General features: G+C 46.6%; 3 protein-coding genes across 8 annotated transcripts; 2 read left to right on the forward strand and 1 right to left on the reverse strand.

Moving 5' to 3' along the window:
• The first annotated feature begins 1,584 nt into the window (after positions 1-1,584).
• Positions 1,585-8,693, forward strand: LOC4804484 (uncharacterized). Of its 2 annotated transcripts, XM_001361003.4 has the most exons (7): positions 1,585-1,771; positions 1,976-2,044; positions 6,685-6,853; positions 6,930-7,207; positions 7,568-7,825; positions 8,321-8,446; positions 8,517-8,693. In XM_001361003.4, exons 2-7 carry the CDS (start codon positions 1,976-1,978, stop codon positions 8,613-8,615), a joined length of 999 nt encoding a protein of 332 aa, XP_001361040.3. In that variant the 5' UTR covers positions 1,585-1,771; the 3' UTR covers positions 8,616-8,693. The 2 variants fall into 2 exon arrangements, with proteins under 2 accessions (XP_001361040.3, XP_004444215.2); XM_004444158.3 differs by lacking the exon at positions 7,568-7,825 and having other exon boundaries at positions 1,591-1,771.
• On the reverse strand, positions 4,609-6,659 carry LOC4804485 (uncharacterized). The gene is made up of 2 exons (XM_001361004.4): positions 5,220-6,659; positions 4,609-5,141 (listed from the first exon to the last, which is right to left on the reverse strand). The coding sequence occupies exons 1-2, from the start codon at positions 5,421-5,423 to the stop codon at positions 4,926-4,928; spliced, it is 420 nt and encodes a 139-aa protein (XP_001361041.1). The 5' UTR covers positions 5,424-6,659; the 3' UTR covers positions 4,609-4,925.
• Positions 8,694-13,393: 4,700 nt separating the features above from the next.
• Positions 13,394-18,975, forward strand: LOC4804486 (focadhesin). 5 transcript variants are annotated; one of them, XM_015184494.2, is made up of 8 exons: positions 13,394-13,544; positions 13,820-14,102; positions 15,173-15,391; positions 15,450-16,470; positions 16,531-16,742; positions 16,804-17,876; positions 17,943-18,601; positions 18,662-18,975. In XM_015184494.2, the coding sequence occupies exons 2-8, from the start codon at positions 13,831-13,833 to the stop codon at positions 18,809-18,811; spliced, it is 3,606 nt and encodes a 1,201-aa protein (XP_015039980.2). In that variant the 5' UTR covers positions 13,394-13,544; positions 13,820-13,830; the 3' UTR covers positions 18,812-18,975. The 5 variants fall into 5 exon arrangements, with proteins under 5 accessions (XP_015039980.2, XP_033233821.1, XP_015039979.2 ...); XM_033377930.1 differs by having other exon boundaries at positions 13,401-13,544; positions 13,823-14,102; XM_015184493.2 differs by having other exon boundaries at positions 13,402-13,570.
• Positions 18,976-19,020: the final 45 nt, after the last annotated feature.

The following is a 19,020-nucleotide window of genomic DNA, read 5'->3' on the forward strand; positions in this document are numbered from 1 at the left end:
AAAGAAAATTCAATAAATAAATATAAATATATAATACAAGAAAAAATGAAAACGTGTCATGCCCAAATATTGCTTCCTGACCAGAAGTTAATAAACACATCAATCGGCATCGTTCGACAGTCGATAACCTCCTCCTCCTGACCCTTCGAGCAATCTCTGAATAAAAGGTTATCAAATGCTCATGGACTTCGTCGTATTTCCCTTTGTAATTGGTTTGAAAATGAGAAATATGTTAAATTCTGATTGAAAATACACTAAAATGAAATTCATTTTCAACAGACCCTGAGATAAAAGAACATCGAGAAAATGAGCAAACAGCAAACCATCGCCAAGTAATTGATGTGTGATGCAAGGGACCTACGAAAACCAAATCGAAAAGAATTTTTTTTAATTATATTTTCTTGTTGGACCCTTTTTGGTGGCATTTGGTTTTTGGCCATCGCATTCTAAATTATCAAGCACGTGCACAGCGGATTTCGCCAGCCAGACATCCGAGACACTGGCACTGGCAGAAGGCAGAAGGCAGAAACACATTAACACAGATGGTGGCACTGGCCGGCAGCTCTGTTTGTCATTTGAATACCTAATGATCAAATGCTTTGAACAAAAGAAGAATGCCCACCGCTGGAGCCGCACTGGGAGCATGGGGCGAAGGCGGAGGGGAGGTCTGCTGGGGCCCCAAAAACCGAAAGAGAAATGGATATGCCAGTGGGCTCGTATCTGTCGTTCGGCTCGATAGAAATTAGGAAACTTTCCGACAGACTTCTTTTGTTTGCTCTTTCCACCACACCGCATTCAACGCTTCAATGCAATCCCCACCGCAACGCGAATGAAAAGGGATGTTGTATACGTACCTGCCGCATATGTAGCCTCGTTAAACATCGTGCACCAGAATTACTCGCTATGCCCAACTGCAGCCAATGGCAACAGTGAGCAATCAGTTGCCCATGCCACGTGCATCGAGAGCCGAAAGCTTTGAGGCAAATGAAGAGGGACGAGGACCCAAAAAGCGAAAGCACAAAAACAAAACTGCAGACTCGAGTCGATTCCTCCAACCGGTTTGCCATGATTTGCACCAACTGATGTGCTTTAGTGCAGCAGCGTATACGCAATGTTGCCCAGAGAACATGCCCATTTGTGGCTTCGCTGTGAGTCACTGAACACCAATCGACTGATTGGCTATTATAAAGAGAGCTTTGAGCATCGATCTTCAGGCATATGCAACAGCTGACCAGACTAGAAGTTCACCCTATCCACTGACAGTGTTTCGTCTGTTAGTTTTTTGTTTTGGCTGTTGGCAAGTTCTCACCCAATTGTTAGACCCTGTGCCAGAGAGGTGCTAATAGATCGAAGCCAGTTCTTTGCTGACCATATAGAGATTTGAGATAAGCTTGCATCATCGTTACTGTTCAGTGTCCAGGCTTGAGAGATAATGCATACATGGAGCTGGAAGAAAGGCAGAAAACAGAACAGCTTGATGCTGCTATATAAATAGACGCTTGCATATTTAATTGCGCCACAATTCCAGTTTGCGAGGCATTACAACAGACAACAGACATCGGTCAGCGGGCAGCGGGCAGTAGACACCAGACGGTAGACGGTAGACGGTAGACAGTAGACGCTCGCTTCGATTCCAATCCACTTCGCAGAATTCAAGTTTAAGCCAGGCCCAGGCCGACGACTCAAGCTCAGTGCGAGGCGACAACGCGCCGCGACAACAACGTACCACCAATCCGCTCAGATTCGCCAGTGAAAAGAAACCCAACAACAGGTACAACAGCCCGTGGCGTTAATTAATTGAGATCGGGCAGGTCGAGACAGCAGAATTTTAAATCAAATGTGAAAGCCTCGTAATTATGCTCCGCCAGATGGCCGCTCCCCGAAAACCTCGGTTCGAGGAAGAATTCTGCCAACGCGTTGCGCATACAAAAGAGCCCAGCAGCTAGAATTTATTTCGTTTTTGATTGTTTTCTAGATGCGCAAAATGTTCGCCTTTATCGGAGTGCTTTGTCTGCTGCAATCGGCCATCTTGGTGCACGCACAGGTAAGTTTTTCGCCCACCTCCCAAAACCATTATTTCCGCTGCAGCGTCGGTTTGTGTTCAAGCTGCGGCCGTGCTCAATCTCCACCAGATTCTGCGTTTGGAGAATATTTTAATTAGAGCGCATTCGTTTATTTATTTGCAACTCCATGCTGTGGCTTCCATTTACATAGATGTGGCTGCAGTTTATGCGGCAGCTCAATTCAAGATCTTAAATCCGTAAAAACAAGGCAATGACTCATTCAGAGGCATCCAACAGTGAATCAAATGATCAAGTGCCACTGAATTCATTAACTTGATTAATAGATCAACTGATGATGAGGCATTTCTCAAGCTATCCAGAAAATCGACTCGCTATTTATATGCAGGCTTTCACTGTGTGGACCGAAATTGAGAACTTTGCCCCGCAAACGCGTATCGGCGGAGAACATTATCGAAATTCGCATTAGAATCACTTTGCCATTGACTGGGAATCAGTGGCAATGGCATTGGCATCGGCGTTGATTTTATTTGCGGTCTGCGGCGAAAGTGCGGCCAGCGGGGGGATAAAGCCATCCGACTGTTGGTTAATTGCTGTACGGGTCGAACACTCGAACATTCCGTAATTTAGGCAAAGTGCATGGTTGGCCAGCTACCGACCCGAGTGGCTCCAAATGGTTGTGCAATGTCCGGCATTGAAGAATTTTTAGTGTGCAGTTTCTCAGCACGCTTCGCGTTTAATTGCCAGCCCAAGGCAGGCAAATGCCTGCCCCCTGGATGGCAATTATTAACACACTCAACTACTCCGCTGGCTCATTGGCCCGACCCGTTCGCTTATCATTAATCTTGGGTACTTGAGCCGCTACCAACTATTATACATCATTTTAATAACTGCTGCCGCTGGCTACCTTGAACTTTGACTGCCTGGGCTGACTAATATCCATTTAATTGCATTTCTCCACAAATATTAAGCATACGCCGCATTGCACACAAGTCGTTCGACAGTTGAAGGTCGCTCCTGGGATTAATGGGGATGGTGATGGTGGAGAGGGGGAGTACATTCTCCCCAAAACGAAGTTCTGTTTTCCACTTTACATAGCATATTTTTTCAATGGAAAAGTGTAGATGTGTAGTCTGAATAGAAGACTACACATCTACTCTCTAAGCTTATGGTTTCCCCTCTTTAGGAGGGCTTAGATATGACATACGAGTACTAATCCGTTCCCTCAAACCGGCTTAAGCTGCCCCAGCTGTCACAGCAGTGGACAACTTTAAGGTGTACTCAACAGACCGAAGACATCTTTACACACACATTGGCCTTGAGGTTCTTTGCTTTGGTTTGCCTATTTCCCGTTTTCTGTTTACAAACCTTTTCTGAGGGATTTTTTCCTGACAATTTTCCTATCCGGAAAGTTTATTTCTATTTTCAGTTGTGCTGCTTGCGGGCTAATAGAATTAAGATTTTAATCAACGCATGCATGAAATTTGCATTTGAAAACGCCCACAAAAAAAAAAAAATCCTTTCTGTGCGGGTTGTGGGAATTAAAATTAGGAATGAACGTAAAATGCCATGAGAAGGGTTTTCCTCACCGTTGGTGGTGTGGCACAATTCCAGCAGCGATTCCTCGGAATTTATGCAAATTGCCGGTCATTCAATCCCTTTGCACTCTGCGCCAAGAAATTGTTAGCAATTTTTTTGGGCTGGAACTAAGTGCTCACTCACTCCTTCTGAATGTATGTATATCTTTTGTTTGCTGGCCCCTCTGGGCGCACAGCCTATCCTTTAAATCTGGCCAACTTCCAGCCAAAATCTTTAATTAGCAACTCTTCATTATCCGCAATTTACTAGCCACAATTATGGCTTCCTTGTCAGGGGAACGGCAGTGCCGTGGCCTTTGCCAATGGCATGCCTGCTTTTTAAATAATATCATAAATGAATACATAAACTCGAGTATCACTCGAGGGCATGGTAACAACATTTCAGACAAATATTGACCTAAACCTGACAGAATCCACAAAGTTCTGTTTGTTTTTTTGCTTGTATGGGTACTCGTAAATTTGTTTCATTTTATTTCATTTATACTCGTATGTATATTTTTATGTTATCAGTCATTTGCATATTTGTCTGAATGGGAAAAGAAGATTAACAAAGAGAGAAAAATATGAAGTACTAAAATGTTTTCTAATTCATTTTAGTTGTTTTCCCACTGCAAATAACAGAGACCAGGGCATTAATTTATTTTGCAAAAGCGTTTACATTTCCCAGACCTAAAACCATATGAAAACTAATCATAAAACCATCTCATGGAGGAGAGAGAGAGGAGTGGAAATTAGGTATACTTTTCCATATGGGGAGCATTTTGAGCGTGTGTAATATATAAATAGATTTATCTGTGGGCTCTGTCTGTCCTACATTTGAATCTCATTATTCCACGCACAGAGACATCCATAAGCCTAAGACCCCCTTAGGCTTATGGCCATGTCGAGCACCTGCACAAATTGCACTTTGCGTAGCTAAAAGCTAAAGTGAATCATTAAATTGCGTTCTTTCTCTATTAAGATTCAAACATACATACTATATGTACATATATGTTGTCAAAGCGGAAGTGTTTTATTAGCAAAAACAAAGTTTAATTGATGTCGAACGAGTTTAAAATCCTCTCAAATTGAGAGGAGACTTAAAGAGAAAAAGCAAACTTAAATAGCCTATCGGTTGTGCCTAAAGATAAGAGTACTTTTCTACACATGCATACATACTCGTACTATATATATGTATATACTATGCATATGTAAGTGACTATTACACTTGACAATGTAAGTGCCAATCCAAGTGTCGCCTCTATAGTAATTAATATTTACAGCTTTTACACGCTCTCCCACACACGCACTCAAAAAGATACGATCTTCACAGCTCCAGCCCATAGACGGACACTTGTAGATGTGCCGATTCCTCCCCGAGCAATAGTTGGCCCCGTTGGCAGTGCAGGACGACAAACTGTTCACCAATGCCACCCGCTGTTACCAGAGACTCGGCCCCATCAGTCCCGTTGGCATCTGCTGGTGGGCTGCTGCTGAGGTCCTCCACATGCAGAGCCGTAATCCTGTAGCTATCAGAGGCATTCTGTAAGGGTGGCGATTCCAGTGGAGATTAAGAAATTTATATAAAGTCGTGTATAATATATGTATTTGTTTATCTCACCTGCGAGCCGTAGACCACATCTCTGCCTGGGGTCTCGGGCGTTAGGTACACGTCTTCGGTGTACAGCAGGCTGGCATATTTGTTGACATGTCCCCAGGTGACTGAGGCGCCACCACCGAGCGGCACTTGCCCCCCCAGAAGCAACAGCAGCAGCAGCAACAGTTGACTGCTCTTCAATTCCCATTCCCTAGCATTTGTCAACATGACAACATGTGTCCGCCTCGCCCACTCTGCGAGTACTCTGAGGCCACGTTCTGAGTGCGGTTCTGGTTCTGGTTCTGCCTCTGCCAATGCTTTTCTTTCTTCTCTTTCTTTTGTGTAGCTGGGCACTCACTTTTCACTTTTCACTTTCCCTGGTTCCACCTTCTTCTCGTGCTCGTCCCACAGACGTATGAAACTCAAATGAGCCGCCTTCAGGTGGCCAAATAAAATATTGTCGCTGTGTCTCTCCCCATGGAAAAGCTGTTATCAGTGGCAGGTGTTCTGGCCTACCACACTCTTACTCTTACTCTCTCTATCTCTCTCTCTCTCTCTCTGTGACTCTCTGCCTCGTTCTTGTCGTGTAATTATATGATATCTCACTTTGGGTGGAGTTGTTGGACTTGGTTTAGGAGGTGGTCAGGGTCTAAGAATTCCCAATAAAGGCAGTATTCATGACTGCACGATGGCGTGCAAAAGAAAGAGCAAGGCAAAAAAGTACCATAAATACCCTTAAAGCTGCATTTCTCTTTACTATAACAAATCGAAAATAAAATTTTCAAAAATTACTTCAACTTTTACCCATGAAAGAGCATTCAGAGATCATTATGCCACTGGGAATAACACCATTCTCGGTGGTGTTTGCTTGCGTTTGTCAACTGTGTTGGAACCTGTCATAATTATTGATAACTAGCACAAAATACTCTCCACCCATTGTTAGACTGAAGCTCTCCGTCGATTTTATCTGTCGCACCTACTCCGATATCTTTTATCAGCGAATCGAAATTATTCTGCCTGCTAGCCGGGAGATCTTTCCGATGGCTTCTCATCGGCAAACTGTGCAAATATTTGTCCAAATTTTTGAACAGACGTCGAATTGCGGTCTCATGGCATCTCGGCCGACCTTAGCCGACTTTAGATACTCGTACCATAGCAGAGTTGCGAAAGGCTCGCGGCCGTAGAAGGCGGAAAAATATGAATAATTATAGAAACTTACTTAAACGGACACAAAGGGTTTTGTGTTGTTTGCACCAGCAAAAGTTTTGACAAAACTTTTAACTATTACTATACTGAAAACCCGACCAAACATCTTATGGAAAGTTTCGGCAAGCCCAAGCTTTAAGCCAGAATCCTGACCAGCTCCCGACCTTTCGTCGGCGAGTTCTGGGAAGTCAGGAAACTTTCAATCAAATTACGTATACGCAACGAGTAGAGAACTTTTCGCTATAGCCTCACATCTCTCACATCTGAACCTCCCTCCTTGAAGCTGATTACGCTGCGCGATGGCAAGGTGGGCGTTAACTTTGCCGGCTACCACGCCGATGCTGGACTGGGCGGCCTCCTCACTGGCAACTCCGCCCACGGCGGCCTCAGCGCCTCGGCCGGCACCCCCTGGGGCTCACGAGCCGCCGCTGGTCTAGGCGGTAACCTTGACGGTACGAAATATCTACACTTCTCTTGATTGATTTAATTTTAGTTACACTTTTGTCCTGCTTCTCTCTCTTTCTGCAGGACGCACTGATGGCTTTGGATATGCCGCTGCCCAGGCTAATCCTTCAGTGGGCGCCAGTGCCCTGCTGGGAGGCAGCGCTGGCGAACACGGCTATATTGGCGCTGAGGCACACAGTCCCGGCAAGACGGTCATCTCCTCCAAACAGCACACGGTCCATCAGGCGCCAGTGGCCGTCTCGCCCACTTCTGGTCCAGATGCACCTCCGGCTCTGCCCACCGTCAGCAATAATGTCCAGAGGGTTAAGCCCCCAAAGAAGTATTCGTTGATCAGGCAAGATGTGAGTATGCATATTTATACGAGAAGACTGTACAAATTCCAGCAAGTTTCGAATAGCAAGTGAAAATCGCTTAGGAAATACTCGTGTGTAAAGTTTTGGACAAGTATTCGGGGAAGTTTTCATGGAATTTGCTGGCATAAGTGTCGAAAAGTACCCCTAAAGAGGAATAAGCTCCTACTTTATCAATTGTAAAAATATTTATGGGACTTTCCCAGAGAGATTGCCTAGCATGGATGTGCGTGAATGTGAGTGCTTTTAGTTCGTATGAGTGTTAGATAGATTGATGAATAGCGCATCGACAGTGCATCGACAAACTAGAACTCATCAATATATGCACCCCTCTCTCCGCTGATGTGTTAGACGGACCGCAGCGAAATCATTGAGAATCATGTTGTGGCAGCCGCAGGGCCCATCGTGCCCGCCACACACAATCCGCCTCCAACTGGGCCTGCCACATCGGTGATAATTGTGAAACGGCCACGCCACCGCGTCAAGCGCCCACGTCAGCGGCAACGCACCGTATACGTGATGCAGCAGCAGCAGCTGCAACAAAGCGATTCTCCTGCAGGCGACACCCAGGAAGTGCACGAGCGGAAACCAGAGGCGGAACAGGAGAAGGTAACTGTGGCAACAACAACCAACCAAATACGATGCTGTGTGGCAAGCATACAGACACGTACATACAGATACAAACCGGCACAAGCACACAGATACACACACACACTCACACACACAGAGATACACACACAGCCACGAATATGGAGAGCGAAGGAGAACAGCAATTTTTGGCTTTTCGGTGGATAAACTTTCGCTTTAGGGCGGAATTACATTTTCCTGCTGTAATTTTATTTGAAAACATTTGCGGACAATGTGGGCGTGGTCAGGCCAGGCTGCCGGACATGCGGCCATCGACTTGTTGAAATTACATATTTCCAAATCCAAAAAATATTCATATATACTCGTACCTAGTATTTTTGCCTTGCCTTAACTTTCGTTTGATGCATGTGACTTTTTGTTTGCTTTTTGGTGGCAGCAGTGGCGGCAGTGGCTTCCGGCATTCAGTTCCTTTATTGCCTTACACTAACCTGAATATCCTCTCCGCCCCTCCCACAGTCACCAGTGAAGACCGATGTGAAGACCGTGCAGACCCACAAGTACTCGAAGACCGTCCAGAGGCCGCAGACAGTGGAGAATCGCTTCCTGGCACCCCAATCCTCACCCGTTGGTTTGGCCCTTGACGTGAGTGCAACGACTCTACACAGATTTATTTGATCTTTACCTTCTGGCATCTTATCTTATGGCATTGCAGATTCCCATTGGCATCCTGCGCTCCTTGCAGCAATCTCTGGGCAACCTGGTTGGCGGCGGTGCGCAACCCAACGCAGGGGTGGCGCCTGTTCAGGGCTAATCCCACCTTAGTATCCATAAGCCTCTCTTTATATACAGTTAGATCCGGTGTCAATAAAGCGTTTAAACAGGTAACCAAGCCAATCTGCTGGCTGTTTCCCGCCACTGGGTGTTTGTGTTGCCCCCGGGGACGGCGGCGAGCTCTGGGGAAGGGAACCACCGCCAATCATCAAGTTGAGACACGTTCGATCGAATTTCCATTCAGAATAATTTTGGAGGAGAATTCACTCGAGACTGGGGCCTATTAGCAGCCTCGTGTTGCGTATTATCATCGAGAGACAGAAGAGCCTTTTTTGGTCTGGAAATTCAACTGACATGAGACGGCCTATCCCTTGGCAACCATTGGCGTTTACGGAGAGGAAACAAAACTTAAAAACTTCCAGCTTTGACTTCAATTATTGCATTATTGGTCCCCGGTCAGGCCATTCAAAGGCTTCCTTTCAAGTGTTTACTCTACCGTTTCCTCCTCTTCAATTCAACTCTTTTCAAGTCGAAACCCGGCAAGTATTTTGGCCACTTTTGCTGCTCTTGTTGCTGCTGTTGCTGTTGCTGCTGCTGTTAATTTAAAAGGGTCCCTTGCCGTTAAATCAAATGCCACAACGGGGCCAGCAGCAATGTGGGGAAATGAATTGAAATGGCATCCGAGGCATACATATACGGACGAGGAGCAACTACTGCAAACATATCGTTAGGAAATTCGGTGGAAATTCAAGCTGGTACCAGGAAAATTTCAAGGCATTGGACTTGTTTATTTAGGAGATAGTGTGAATGGGTGTCTGTGAGAGTGCGTGTGTGTGTGCGTGTGCGTGGGGTACCATCAAGATCCAGACCTCAGACAAGATATGGCACACACTCACACACACTCAGCAACCGCTTTTGTGAGAGAGCAGAATATTTCACACTCTGCAACCGCAGGCACTCGCTCGAGCGTCCCAAATTTGGATGGTTCGTGACGGCGGGGGTCGAGAGGAAAGGCAAAAGGAATTCAGGAGGGGGGTGTATTCACACGTAAACAAATGCATGACCCACAACAACAACAACAACAACAACAGCAGCAGCAACATGCATTGTGTAAATATGCTTAAATACTCGAAGGGCTTTTACGCCGTTAGCCCCTCACAAAGTCACGCATTTCCCACAGCAAGAGTGGTGTGGTGGTAGGGGATGGTTTGTAAGGGGGGTTCCATTATAGGGCCCATAAGGGTCAGTTTGCTTAGGTCCCAACGCATATCCTGTGGCGGTTAGTGTTAGCGGCAGATGATATTTGAATTTCTTAATTAGTGGCCCGCCTGGAATTTATCGCCATTTGGTCAGTACTCTATTAAAGCCCTTAAGCGAAAAATAAATGAATGCAAACGGTGTATAAAGCAATAGAGAAAAACATAATCCTCATATCCCCACCTGAAACCTCTACTGCCAGTTTCCAGAGCCCCCACTTGCTCTCCAAATATCCATCCGTCTTTAGAGTGAAACCTTATTTAACGATTCAAAGCTCAAGCAGATTCCACCGACTCATTCCCAGTCTTATTATGAAATATTTTCCCAACCCACGCCATAACTTAAATTAAATTTCTTTTAGAAGTAAGAAAACCCGGTAGATATGTACCTACATACGTACATATATACATATAGTTGAGAGTACCAAAGACCCTGCCACACCACTTGGCAGCCAGAGTCAACATCCCATTTTATGTTATTTTTTTGTTGCTCTCTTTCCGCTGGTTTCCAGGAGCCAGGGGCCAGGGGTCAAAAGGCAACGAAACGCGAGCCCGATTTGTCGGTCGCGTCGTCGCGGTTGCCTCATTAAATTTTACGCACGTGCCGCACAAATTATGTTTACCCACACAAACTATGTGTGTGCTCACCCCACCGCACTGCCACCCCATGTCCGACTCGTATATATTTAAACATTTTTCTAATTTAGAGTTTCAGTACAAAAGAAGAACTTAAGTTGGAAATTGAAAAGGTCTTGGCCACAATTTATGTGGGCCGCAGGAGGCCGAGACCTAATGTATGACCACAAGGTGATTGAGTGCGCCCCAAGGTAGGCAAAGGAAAATTTGTGGTAATTTCATACTATTGGAATAATTTTGACAATGATTTTAAGAGCACTGCTCCCACCCGCTATGTTTCTCAAATATCTGAATCAAAAGCAGAATCTTCATCTTAAATTAATGCTTCTCAGACAACGTTGCGTATGCGCTATATACGTATGTACTTAGGACTGAAACTCGGTAAGTAACTGACTGTCAGTCAGTCAGTTGGACTGTGACATCTATAAATATTCAGTTGTTGAGTTTCTGGAGATCGAGTGCAAACGTATAGAATATAAATATTCATATATTCCATGTTTAAAAACTTTCCGTTTTCCACTTGTGCCTGGCTGCTGTCGCTTTTCATTCAACTTTCCTTGTAGTTGAGTATGGAAATTGTTGTACAGAAAATAAGTATATGTACGCATGTATGTTTTGTTTCCAGCATCCGACTATACGATGTCTGCATTATTAATGAGTCGACTCCATTTAATTGAAGCAATGTGATTGTGGCCAGCGGGTGGAAGCTGGTGGAAGAGTATGGAAGCGGGGAGGAAAACCAGAGTTGAGCAGAGCACCTGCCATGCCGGAACGCATGCAAATTGTGTGCCACGTGCTCGTCGCTCCGTGCTAACCACCAGAACCAGAGCCACGGCACGAATGTCGACATCAACAGTTCATAAAAACGGGCGTCAATGTGTGGTGGTACTATGTATGAGTATAAAATGTATGCCACTTTTCAGCAATCTTTGAACACCCTGAGCTAAGAAAAATTCATATAGATTATGGGAAATGCCCAAGATGAGGGCACACCGAAAGCACACCAACATTTTGAATACCTTCTCCATGGTAAAACCGCCGTAGAAACCTATAAGCTAAGATATATAAACAACGCAGCATAATAATTGAATGTGATTCAAAATACCTCAAAAATACAGCAATCTCAGTGAAGCGAAAAGTTAAGACAAGGATGTAACTTACTAAATTATTTGCCACTTTGTCCCCTCGAACCCTCTTATAAGGCGAGAAATGCTCAGATATATGTAAATCTTGAAGAGTCGTGTTTGATCTTGACAATTTTCTGTGGTGTTTTGTATGCCCATAATAAACTGATGTTCATTGGATTATTATATCGAAAAAGCAAACAGCAGATGCCCTGGGACTTGTGGCCCAACCTGGCAACCAGAACGGTGACACGAGACAGATTCAGCAACAGAAGGGATTATCAAGCGAAGAACCACAAGACAGGAACCGCGAAATCCCTTTGAGCCTGAAAAATTCAAACTTAAAATCTGAACGAAAAAATTAACATCAAGGCAACCGATGCGATCAAATTGCAGTACCCCGGCAACAGTTTGGTGGTTCACAACCACTCGCCTCCCCCTCACCACATGGCATCCCATGCCCTGCTATGGGGAGGAAGTTGGTCTGGGAAATGTGTAAAAGTCATGGAATCAAACAAAAATGTTTCCGTTTACCCAGGCTCTGCTTTGTTGTTCTCTCGGTTCCGTGTTCTACCCAGCACTGCCTTGTGGTAATAAAATCATAAATCCTCAGACAAAGTTGAATGGCGGATTCGGAGGTGGAGGTGGTGGTGGCGGGAGTATGGGGTGGCGAAGAGTTGCGAGGCACAACCGAAAATACAGAGTCCGGGTGCGGGACCGGAAACGGACATTATGTTGGCCTGTCTTTGGCTTAACCTTTGTCTTCTCCACTTTGAGGATTCGCTTCCATAAATGATTGCAGTTTAAACTCGGCCGTGATGCTTTTTATACTTTTGCAGAGTTTTCGTTTGGGTATGGATCCGGACGGGTGGACGGTAGTCGTACCTTTTCGCCTTTTAGCTCTGGCTTCCATTTTTAAACTTCGTTGGCCGACTTTCGCTCTGCTTGGTTACATTTTTATAGCTGCACCGGCAGAATCATAATTAATTACATTTTACGACGAGGCGCGTTGCAAAAATGCAAAAAGTCAATTAACTGAAAAAGCAGTGAAGAAGAACCAGGGAAAGGAGCACCAGGAGCAGAAGAAGAAGACGGTGTAAATGAATCATAGGGTCAAGTTGGTGTCAAGCATAAATCGTAGGGTCTGCGCCCGGACAAGTCCATTAGCCGAAAGGTTACCGTTTTTAAAATTCTTGGCTTTCAGATTATTTTTCTTCTTAAAGGTTTGAAGGTTGGAAGTTATTTAAGTACACTCATTGCTTAATTGGTGCCGTATATTTCAAACAATTTCTCTTTGGCGGTCAAGTTTGGGTGCATTTGCTCTCATTTTGTGGAGGGATATCCTCTCTTCGTTGAGGGATTTTCCCCGCCACAATGTCCCTGTTCAGCTCAAAAATGTCCCTACATTCCATACTCACTTAAACGCCTAAAACCTTTTTTTATACAAAATCCAATAAAAGCAAGTATTCAAAATAAACCGGTCAAGTAAAAAATTGATTAATTAATGGGATAAAATTATGCGGGCAGCGCTGAGGGTTCTTATTAGCTAGTAATATTCGACGGAATTTCAAAAACGAGGAATACGCGTTTATTCGTCATTATGTTTGCGGTATTTTTTCAATGAGACCGTATTTTTCGTTACATTTGAAAATTATCAAAATGTTATCGGCATCAATACTTTGCATCGACTATTATTCCGATAATAATTATTCCGAGGAACTGCCACCACCAGCGATCAGCTGTCGTGATTTATCGAAGCACTGCCATCTCAATTGGATTTGTGGCCGAACAGCTGTTCCATAGCCGGCTTTTCTCAAATTTGATTCTCCCCGTTTTCTCATTTTCCTTTTATTTCCGTTCTCTGCGCGAATTTCGCTACTTTGAACGACGTGACAACAAACTGGCAGCTTAAACGTTCACCCTTTGGCATGAAATGAGGTAGCCCGGGGAAAGGTACGGAAAGCAGTAGAGTGGCTCGAGTGAGTGTGTTGGTGCGGTGGGTGGAGCACGCGCGATATTGCAGAATGGAAACGCGGAATGTTCAAAAAGCTTCGGCATTCGAATGGCGGCCGAGTAGCAGAAAGGACACGCGCCCCGCAACGTTTTCAAACTGCCTTGTGTGCCACGGGGCCCAAACAAACCATAAATCGCGTTTTTGTCGCTGGTGTTGTGTGTGGGCATTGAAAGTTTTAGCAGGTTAACTGAGTGAATTGTTATTGCCATTTCAGCAGTTGCAGCCATGGATGAGTTCAGCAGCATAAAACCCAACAGCTCGGTGGTCAAGCTGGCCGCCTGCCTGGAGAAGGTCTACAACAAAATCGTCGAGAGCCGGGAGAAGCAGGTGGCCGAACATCAAATCAAGGAAATTGACTTTCTCAAGACACAATGCAAGCACGAGCACATGCAGCTCAGTCTAATGAGCTGTCAGACCCTGGTGCGCCTGGTCGACGAGGGTGTGCTGGATGCCAACAATGTGCAGAACACACTCCTCTCCATGCTGGGCAATGCAGGGTAAGGACATGCACCGAACCGACGACCCGACCCACATTACACACGTACGTAGGGGCGCGCCTCTGTACTTCCGGAGTGCAGTGGCAGCAGCAGCCAAGCTAAATGGAACGCAGTGAATCTAATTGCGAAATTGCTCGCAAAGGTGCATAAATTACTGACTGCGAGCAGAGAGGAGTACAACAGACTGCAATTGGCCCGGAGCACTCAATTAACCGACCATTTAGCGGTTGCCAATGTTCAGATTGGGACTGCTCTTAACATTGTTCTTCCAATCGGCACGCAATCCCTCGCATTTCCGCTTGCCGCGTGCCGTGCCGCGCGCTACAAATTAATTGCCCTGGCACTTCGCACGTCATGTGATAAATGGGAGAATGAAAGGACTAGGACTAGGAAATCCAAGCTGTTTGACATTGACTTGATTTCCGCTGACCGCAATCCGCGGTGCTTAATCTTCCAGTCCCCAACCTAGATCCAGGATTATGCCCGGAGTGCCATAAAATCTATTAGCCGTTTCCCTACACGCACATGTTCCTTGGACTCTGTCCACAACGCCCACATGCCACATCCTGCTGGCCTTGCTTCACTCACAAATGTTTGTTTGATATATGCAAAGCGAGGAAAAAGTCTGGCATTGAACTTGAAATGTTTGCGTTGCCCTATCCACTCTGAAGGACGTCAAACGGTCATGTAATGCAGGAATTAGCCTTGATAAGCGGCAAGTGTAGGCAAAAAGGATTGCATATTAATTGGCCTGCAGGGCAGAAACCACAATTACAGGGCCCGAGTGGCCAGACGACGTCATCCGGTGGCAATCGCCGCTGGCCAACGCGTGAATTGTAATTACCCCCGTCAAACGCAAAGCGATTTACCCGCGTGGCACTCCTTCCTTGCATATGTGCAAGTCGTTAGCCGTCTCTGTGCTGCAACGGAAGTTGAGCTAAACGCCAGTTAAAGCTGTTCGTTCCACCTTAATGTTAGCTTGCACATCATGATTATCAAAGCCCTGTAAACTGTTATTACACCCACCCATTTGGATTCTCTGACCTCCATCGGACTATCTTCCATTTCAGTCCGATGCACTTTTCCATCATCACGGAGAGCATAGTGGGCCTTCAGCTGCTCAATCTGAAGCGGAAGACATCGCTGCTGAAGGAGCAGGAGACGTATCAGTGCTCGTATGGCCTGAAGACGCAACAGCATCCACTGATATCTCTGCTGCAGCACTCCAGCGTCAACATGAATGATGTGAGCAACAAGATCATCGGCATCTGCCAGCACCATGACAAGAGGTTGGCCTCAATGATTAACAAAGTCAACCATTGATTGATATATAAACTATGTCCGCAGCATACGCAATCATAGCATTGAGTATTTGCGTCCCGTGTTCCTCTATGTGCTGTGCACTCCTCAAACGCTGCACGATGTCAAGCCGATCTGGACTTGCCTGCTCGGCCTGAGTAAGAGCCAGCCTGAGGCCAGAGCCCTGATGCAGGAGCTGTTGTCGTGGAGCAAGTTCAACAATGCCAGCACCTGTCTATCCACCAGCATCCTGGTGATCGAGGCCATCGATTACTTCCTGCAGCAGTCAGATCATGCCCAGTCCATCGATCTGTGCATCTACCAGGCTTGCCTGATCAAACAGCTGGCCAACTACGGCATTGATCCTCGTCCCAGTCTGCTGTGCTTGCTTCGCGTATTGCATGCGACTCGGGAGCATACGCGGGACCACTACCATGTGCTCTTGGTTCTGCTGGCGGAAGTGCTGCACGTCTTGTCCCCCTTCTACTTGGCCGACTTGCTGCGGATCATTGTCTTCGTGGTCGTGCAGGAGCGCTGTGGCCATGAATACATTCTGAACATGTGTCTGGATGGCATCATTCAGTGGATGTCTCAGACTGCATTCATACACGCCGAGGGGCTGGCTCTGGCTAACCAGATAGTGCAGCGTGTGCTCGACCTCCAACAGTCGGATGAGGGCGAGCGGATATCCACCAAGCAACTGAAGCCGGCCCACATGCGCAACTATCATCCGGACATAGCGATTGCATTTGATCTGGCCAATCTTGTGGAGTCGTTCGATGCCTCCGAGAATCAGGATGTTTTCGCCTTTGTCGACGCCCTGAATGTCAAGTCAAACACGGTCTTCTGCCAGCGCCTCCATCTCTTCTTGCGCGCCCTCTTTCTGTCCCGACAACCGCCCGTTGACTGCTGGTTCAAGATCTACGAGGTGATTTTGCAGACCATTAAGGTAAACGAGGGCATCGCCTACGACTTCCTCATGACCTACATCTTCAAGCTGGCCCACGAGAACAATCCTGAGCTGCAACTGGAGTTGCTTCGAGGTCTGCCCCATTTTGCCGTATCCAAGGTGAGCTCTCAAATGAACATCACTTGAATCTTCCACTGAAACATGCCTCGTTTTGCGAAGGACAACGTGCCCATGATTCTGAACACCATTCGAAATCTGTCCACCGAGAATGGTACCTTCTGTGTGGACCTGTATCTGCGACTGTGGCGCGTGGAGTCGCGCACTTATCCCTTCCTGCTGAAGCAAGTGGCTCAACCGCTGCCGGAGGGCGATCAGCGCTGGGAGCTTCAAGTAGCCCGAACACATGCTATGCGGGAAATCTGCCAGGAAAAGTAGCCCACAATTTAGACCGATCCTTTATCCTTTTTCTAATCCTATATCCATCTTTTGCAGGCCAACTTTGCATGGCTCGGAGCTGCTACCTCACCTTAGCAATACGTTAAACAGCTGCACCGATGAATCTGGGGATCTGGCTACATCTCTGGCGTTGGATGCTCTTTATGCATTGTGTGACAGCCACACTGTCAATATTGCTTCCACCTGGCACGCTCTGGGCAGCAAGTTTCGCGGCGAACAGCGTCCACAGACCCTTAGGTCTCTGTACCATTTCTTTGGCTTGGTTCCGCTGCTGCAGACACCCACACTGGAGTACGAGAAAGTTGCGGATGATGCCCTAGAGCAGCTGTGGCAGGCCATCAGTCGACCGGGAACAGATGCGGCACAGGTTCGCAATGCTCTGGCAGCCCTAAAGAGCTATGAGCCAGGAACAACGCTCAATCTGCGGCATATTCCGGCTCAGTTTCGTTTTGAGATTGTCGGTGGAGCAGTGGGAGGACTTAGTGGTCGAGAGGTGGTAGATCTGCAGGAAGAGACCGTGCCCGGCGAGGTATGGGTACAGCTACTACAGAAGATTCGCCCGGAATGTGGAGATGCAGCAGCTGATCTGATTTCCCATCACATTAGCAACGAAATAAACGGCTTTCGGAGTGGAGTCTACCGCCTGCCCGAGGGCAAGCCGGAGCCACGCAAGCTGGTGGGTTTGTTCGCGACCAGTCCGCTCCGTGCAGTAACCAACTACATGGTGAGCCAGGCCCGCTTCGGAGACTACGTGTCAGAGCCCTATGCAGTGACCTTTGCCCTCAGGGCGCTGTCCAAGAAATTTCCCAAGCCGATACCACCGATCGATTGGAGCTGCCTGACGAGCTTCTTTCACTTATCCTTCGATGCGAGGAGATACTGCATCATGATAGCCAAGAATCAGGCGTCGAGCTCAGGCACAGCGAAGCGTTTGCTAGAGAACTTCCTGGTAGAATTCGAGCCTAATTGCTTCGAGGAGGATCTGCTGTTGCTCTTCTCACTGCTACCGGAGATCGCCAGCAACGTGGGCCTTCAGATCATAAAGAACTTTGCCGAGAAAGTGGCTGTCTATTGCTTCAAAGAGTCACAGATAAACGACTTTGTCGAGGGTGAGTTTAAACTTTTTTTGGCTTGCTTTTTGTCCAGGCGATGACCTCGTATCATCTTGTTTGCAGGATGCCTTTTTGAAAAGTTGTTGGACAGCGTCAAGTACATTTTTACGGGAAAGTGCGACCTACCCGAAGTGTTGGATGTTTTCACACTGATTGTAGAGCGCTACATGGACTCGATGAATCTGGACTCGAGGCTGTTTGAGCGCTACACAGAGGTGGTGGCCGTTTTGCATCCGAATGCCATCGACGGGCTGACCACGCCCGCCAATTGGTGGGAGACGCCCATAGGCAAGCTAAAAAAGGCCACCATCATCCGATGCTATCTGGTGCTGTATAACGACAAGTTGCCCAACCCACTCAAGTGGCTGACGCCCATTATTGATGCCTACGAGAAGCGCACGGAGGAGCGCTCCTTCTTCTATCGCCACTTGGCTGCCACTCTGTATGCCTTTGGAAGCGATGAGCATGCCTGCAACTGGATCATGGAAATATTCCTGGAGATCCAGATGCTGCTGGCCGAGGCCTCCAACAAGGAGAAGGTTAACAGGGCACTCTATCTGCTGGACATCTTTGTTCTGGCCGTGGATGTGCTCTCCGGCTGTGCCGTGCTGCTGGGCAGTGTCGATGTGGTGGCCACAGACGATAAGCAGCGGCTCAAGCTCTTTCCCGAGAGCTTGCAGTATCTGTGCGACCACATATTCTGGAAGGACCATGAATCAAAGGTGAGTGAGAAAGACTCAACTATCTCCCACCATCTTAATCATTTTTGTGTCGACTTTCAGGTCTATGAATTCCTATTTAATCTATACAAGCACAGCTCCATTCCGTCGGACTATGCAGACGTATTCAAGGAGGCAATCATTTGTTCCCGGAACAAACCATACTTCGACCACAAAGGTGTCTGGACCAAATACGTAGGCCTGCGTAAATGAGCACGACGAACACACCGCATTCAACACTCCAACCCACGCCTAAAGTGCACTTACTGGTTAACGCTCACCGAATACCGTCAATGTTAGTCATCTTTTGATAGCAAACGCATTCTTTGTTATTTATATGTGTTTAAAGAACATTAAATGCATTTTTGCGCACAGTATTGGAATTTAAATGTTATCAGTGCGGCCAGACCAAGGCAAATGGT

This window comes from Drosophila pseudoobscura, chromosome 3, assembly GCF_009870125.1.
Source record: "Drosophila pseudoobscura strain MV-25-SWS-2005 chromosome 3, UCI_Dpse_MV25, whole genome shotgun sequence".
Lineage (NCBI taxonomy): Eukaryota > Metazoa > Arthropoda > Insecta > Diptera > Drosophilidae > Drosophila > Drosophila pseudoobscura.

Coding starts and splice junctions, on each gene's coding strand:
- LOC4804484 (XM_001361003.4), top strand. CDS start 1,976: ATGCGCAAAATGTTCGCCTTTATCGGAGTGCTTTGTCTGCTGCAATCG. Junction 7,208..7,567: donor ATTCGTTGATCAGGCAAGAT/GTGAGTATGCAT, acceptor CTGATGTGTTAG/ACGGACCGCAGCGAAATCAT. Junction 8,447..8,516: donor CCGTTGGTTTGGCCCTTGAC/GTGAGTGCAACG, acceptor ATGGCATTGCAG/ATTCCCATTGGCATCCTGCG.
- LOC4804486 (XM_015184494.2), top strand. CDS start 13,831: ATGGATGAGTTCAGCAGCATAAAACCCAACAGCTCGGTGGTCAAGCTG. Junction 16,743..16,803: donor CGGGAAATCTGCCAGGAAAA/GTAGCCCACAAT, acceptor CATCTTTTGCAG/GCCAACTTTGCATGGCTCGG. Junction 18,602..18,661: donor GGAAGGACCATGAATCAAAG/GTGAGTGAGAAA, acceptor GTCGACTTTCAG/GTCTATGAATTCCTATTTAA.
- LOC4804485 (XM_001361004.4), bottom strand. CDS start 5,423: ATGTTGACAAATGCTAGGGAATGGGAATTGAAGAGCAGTCAACTGTTG. Junction 5,142..5,219: donor ATGTGGTCTACGGCTCGCAG/GTGAGATAAACA, acceptor CCACCCTTACAG/AATGCCTCTGATAGCTACAG.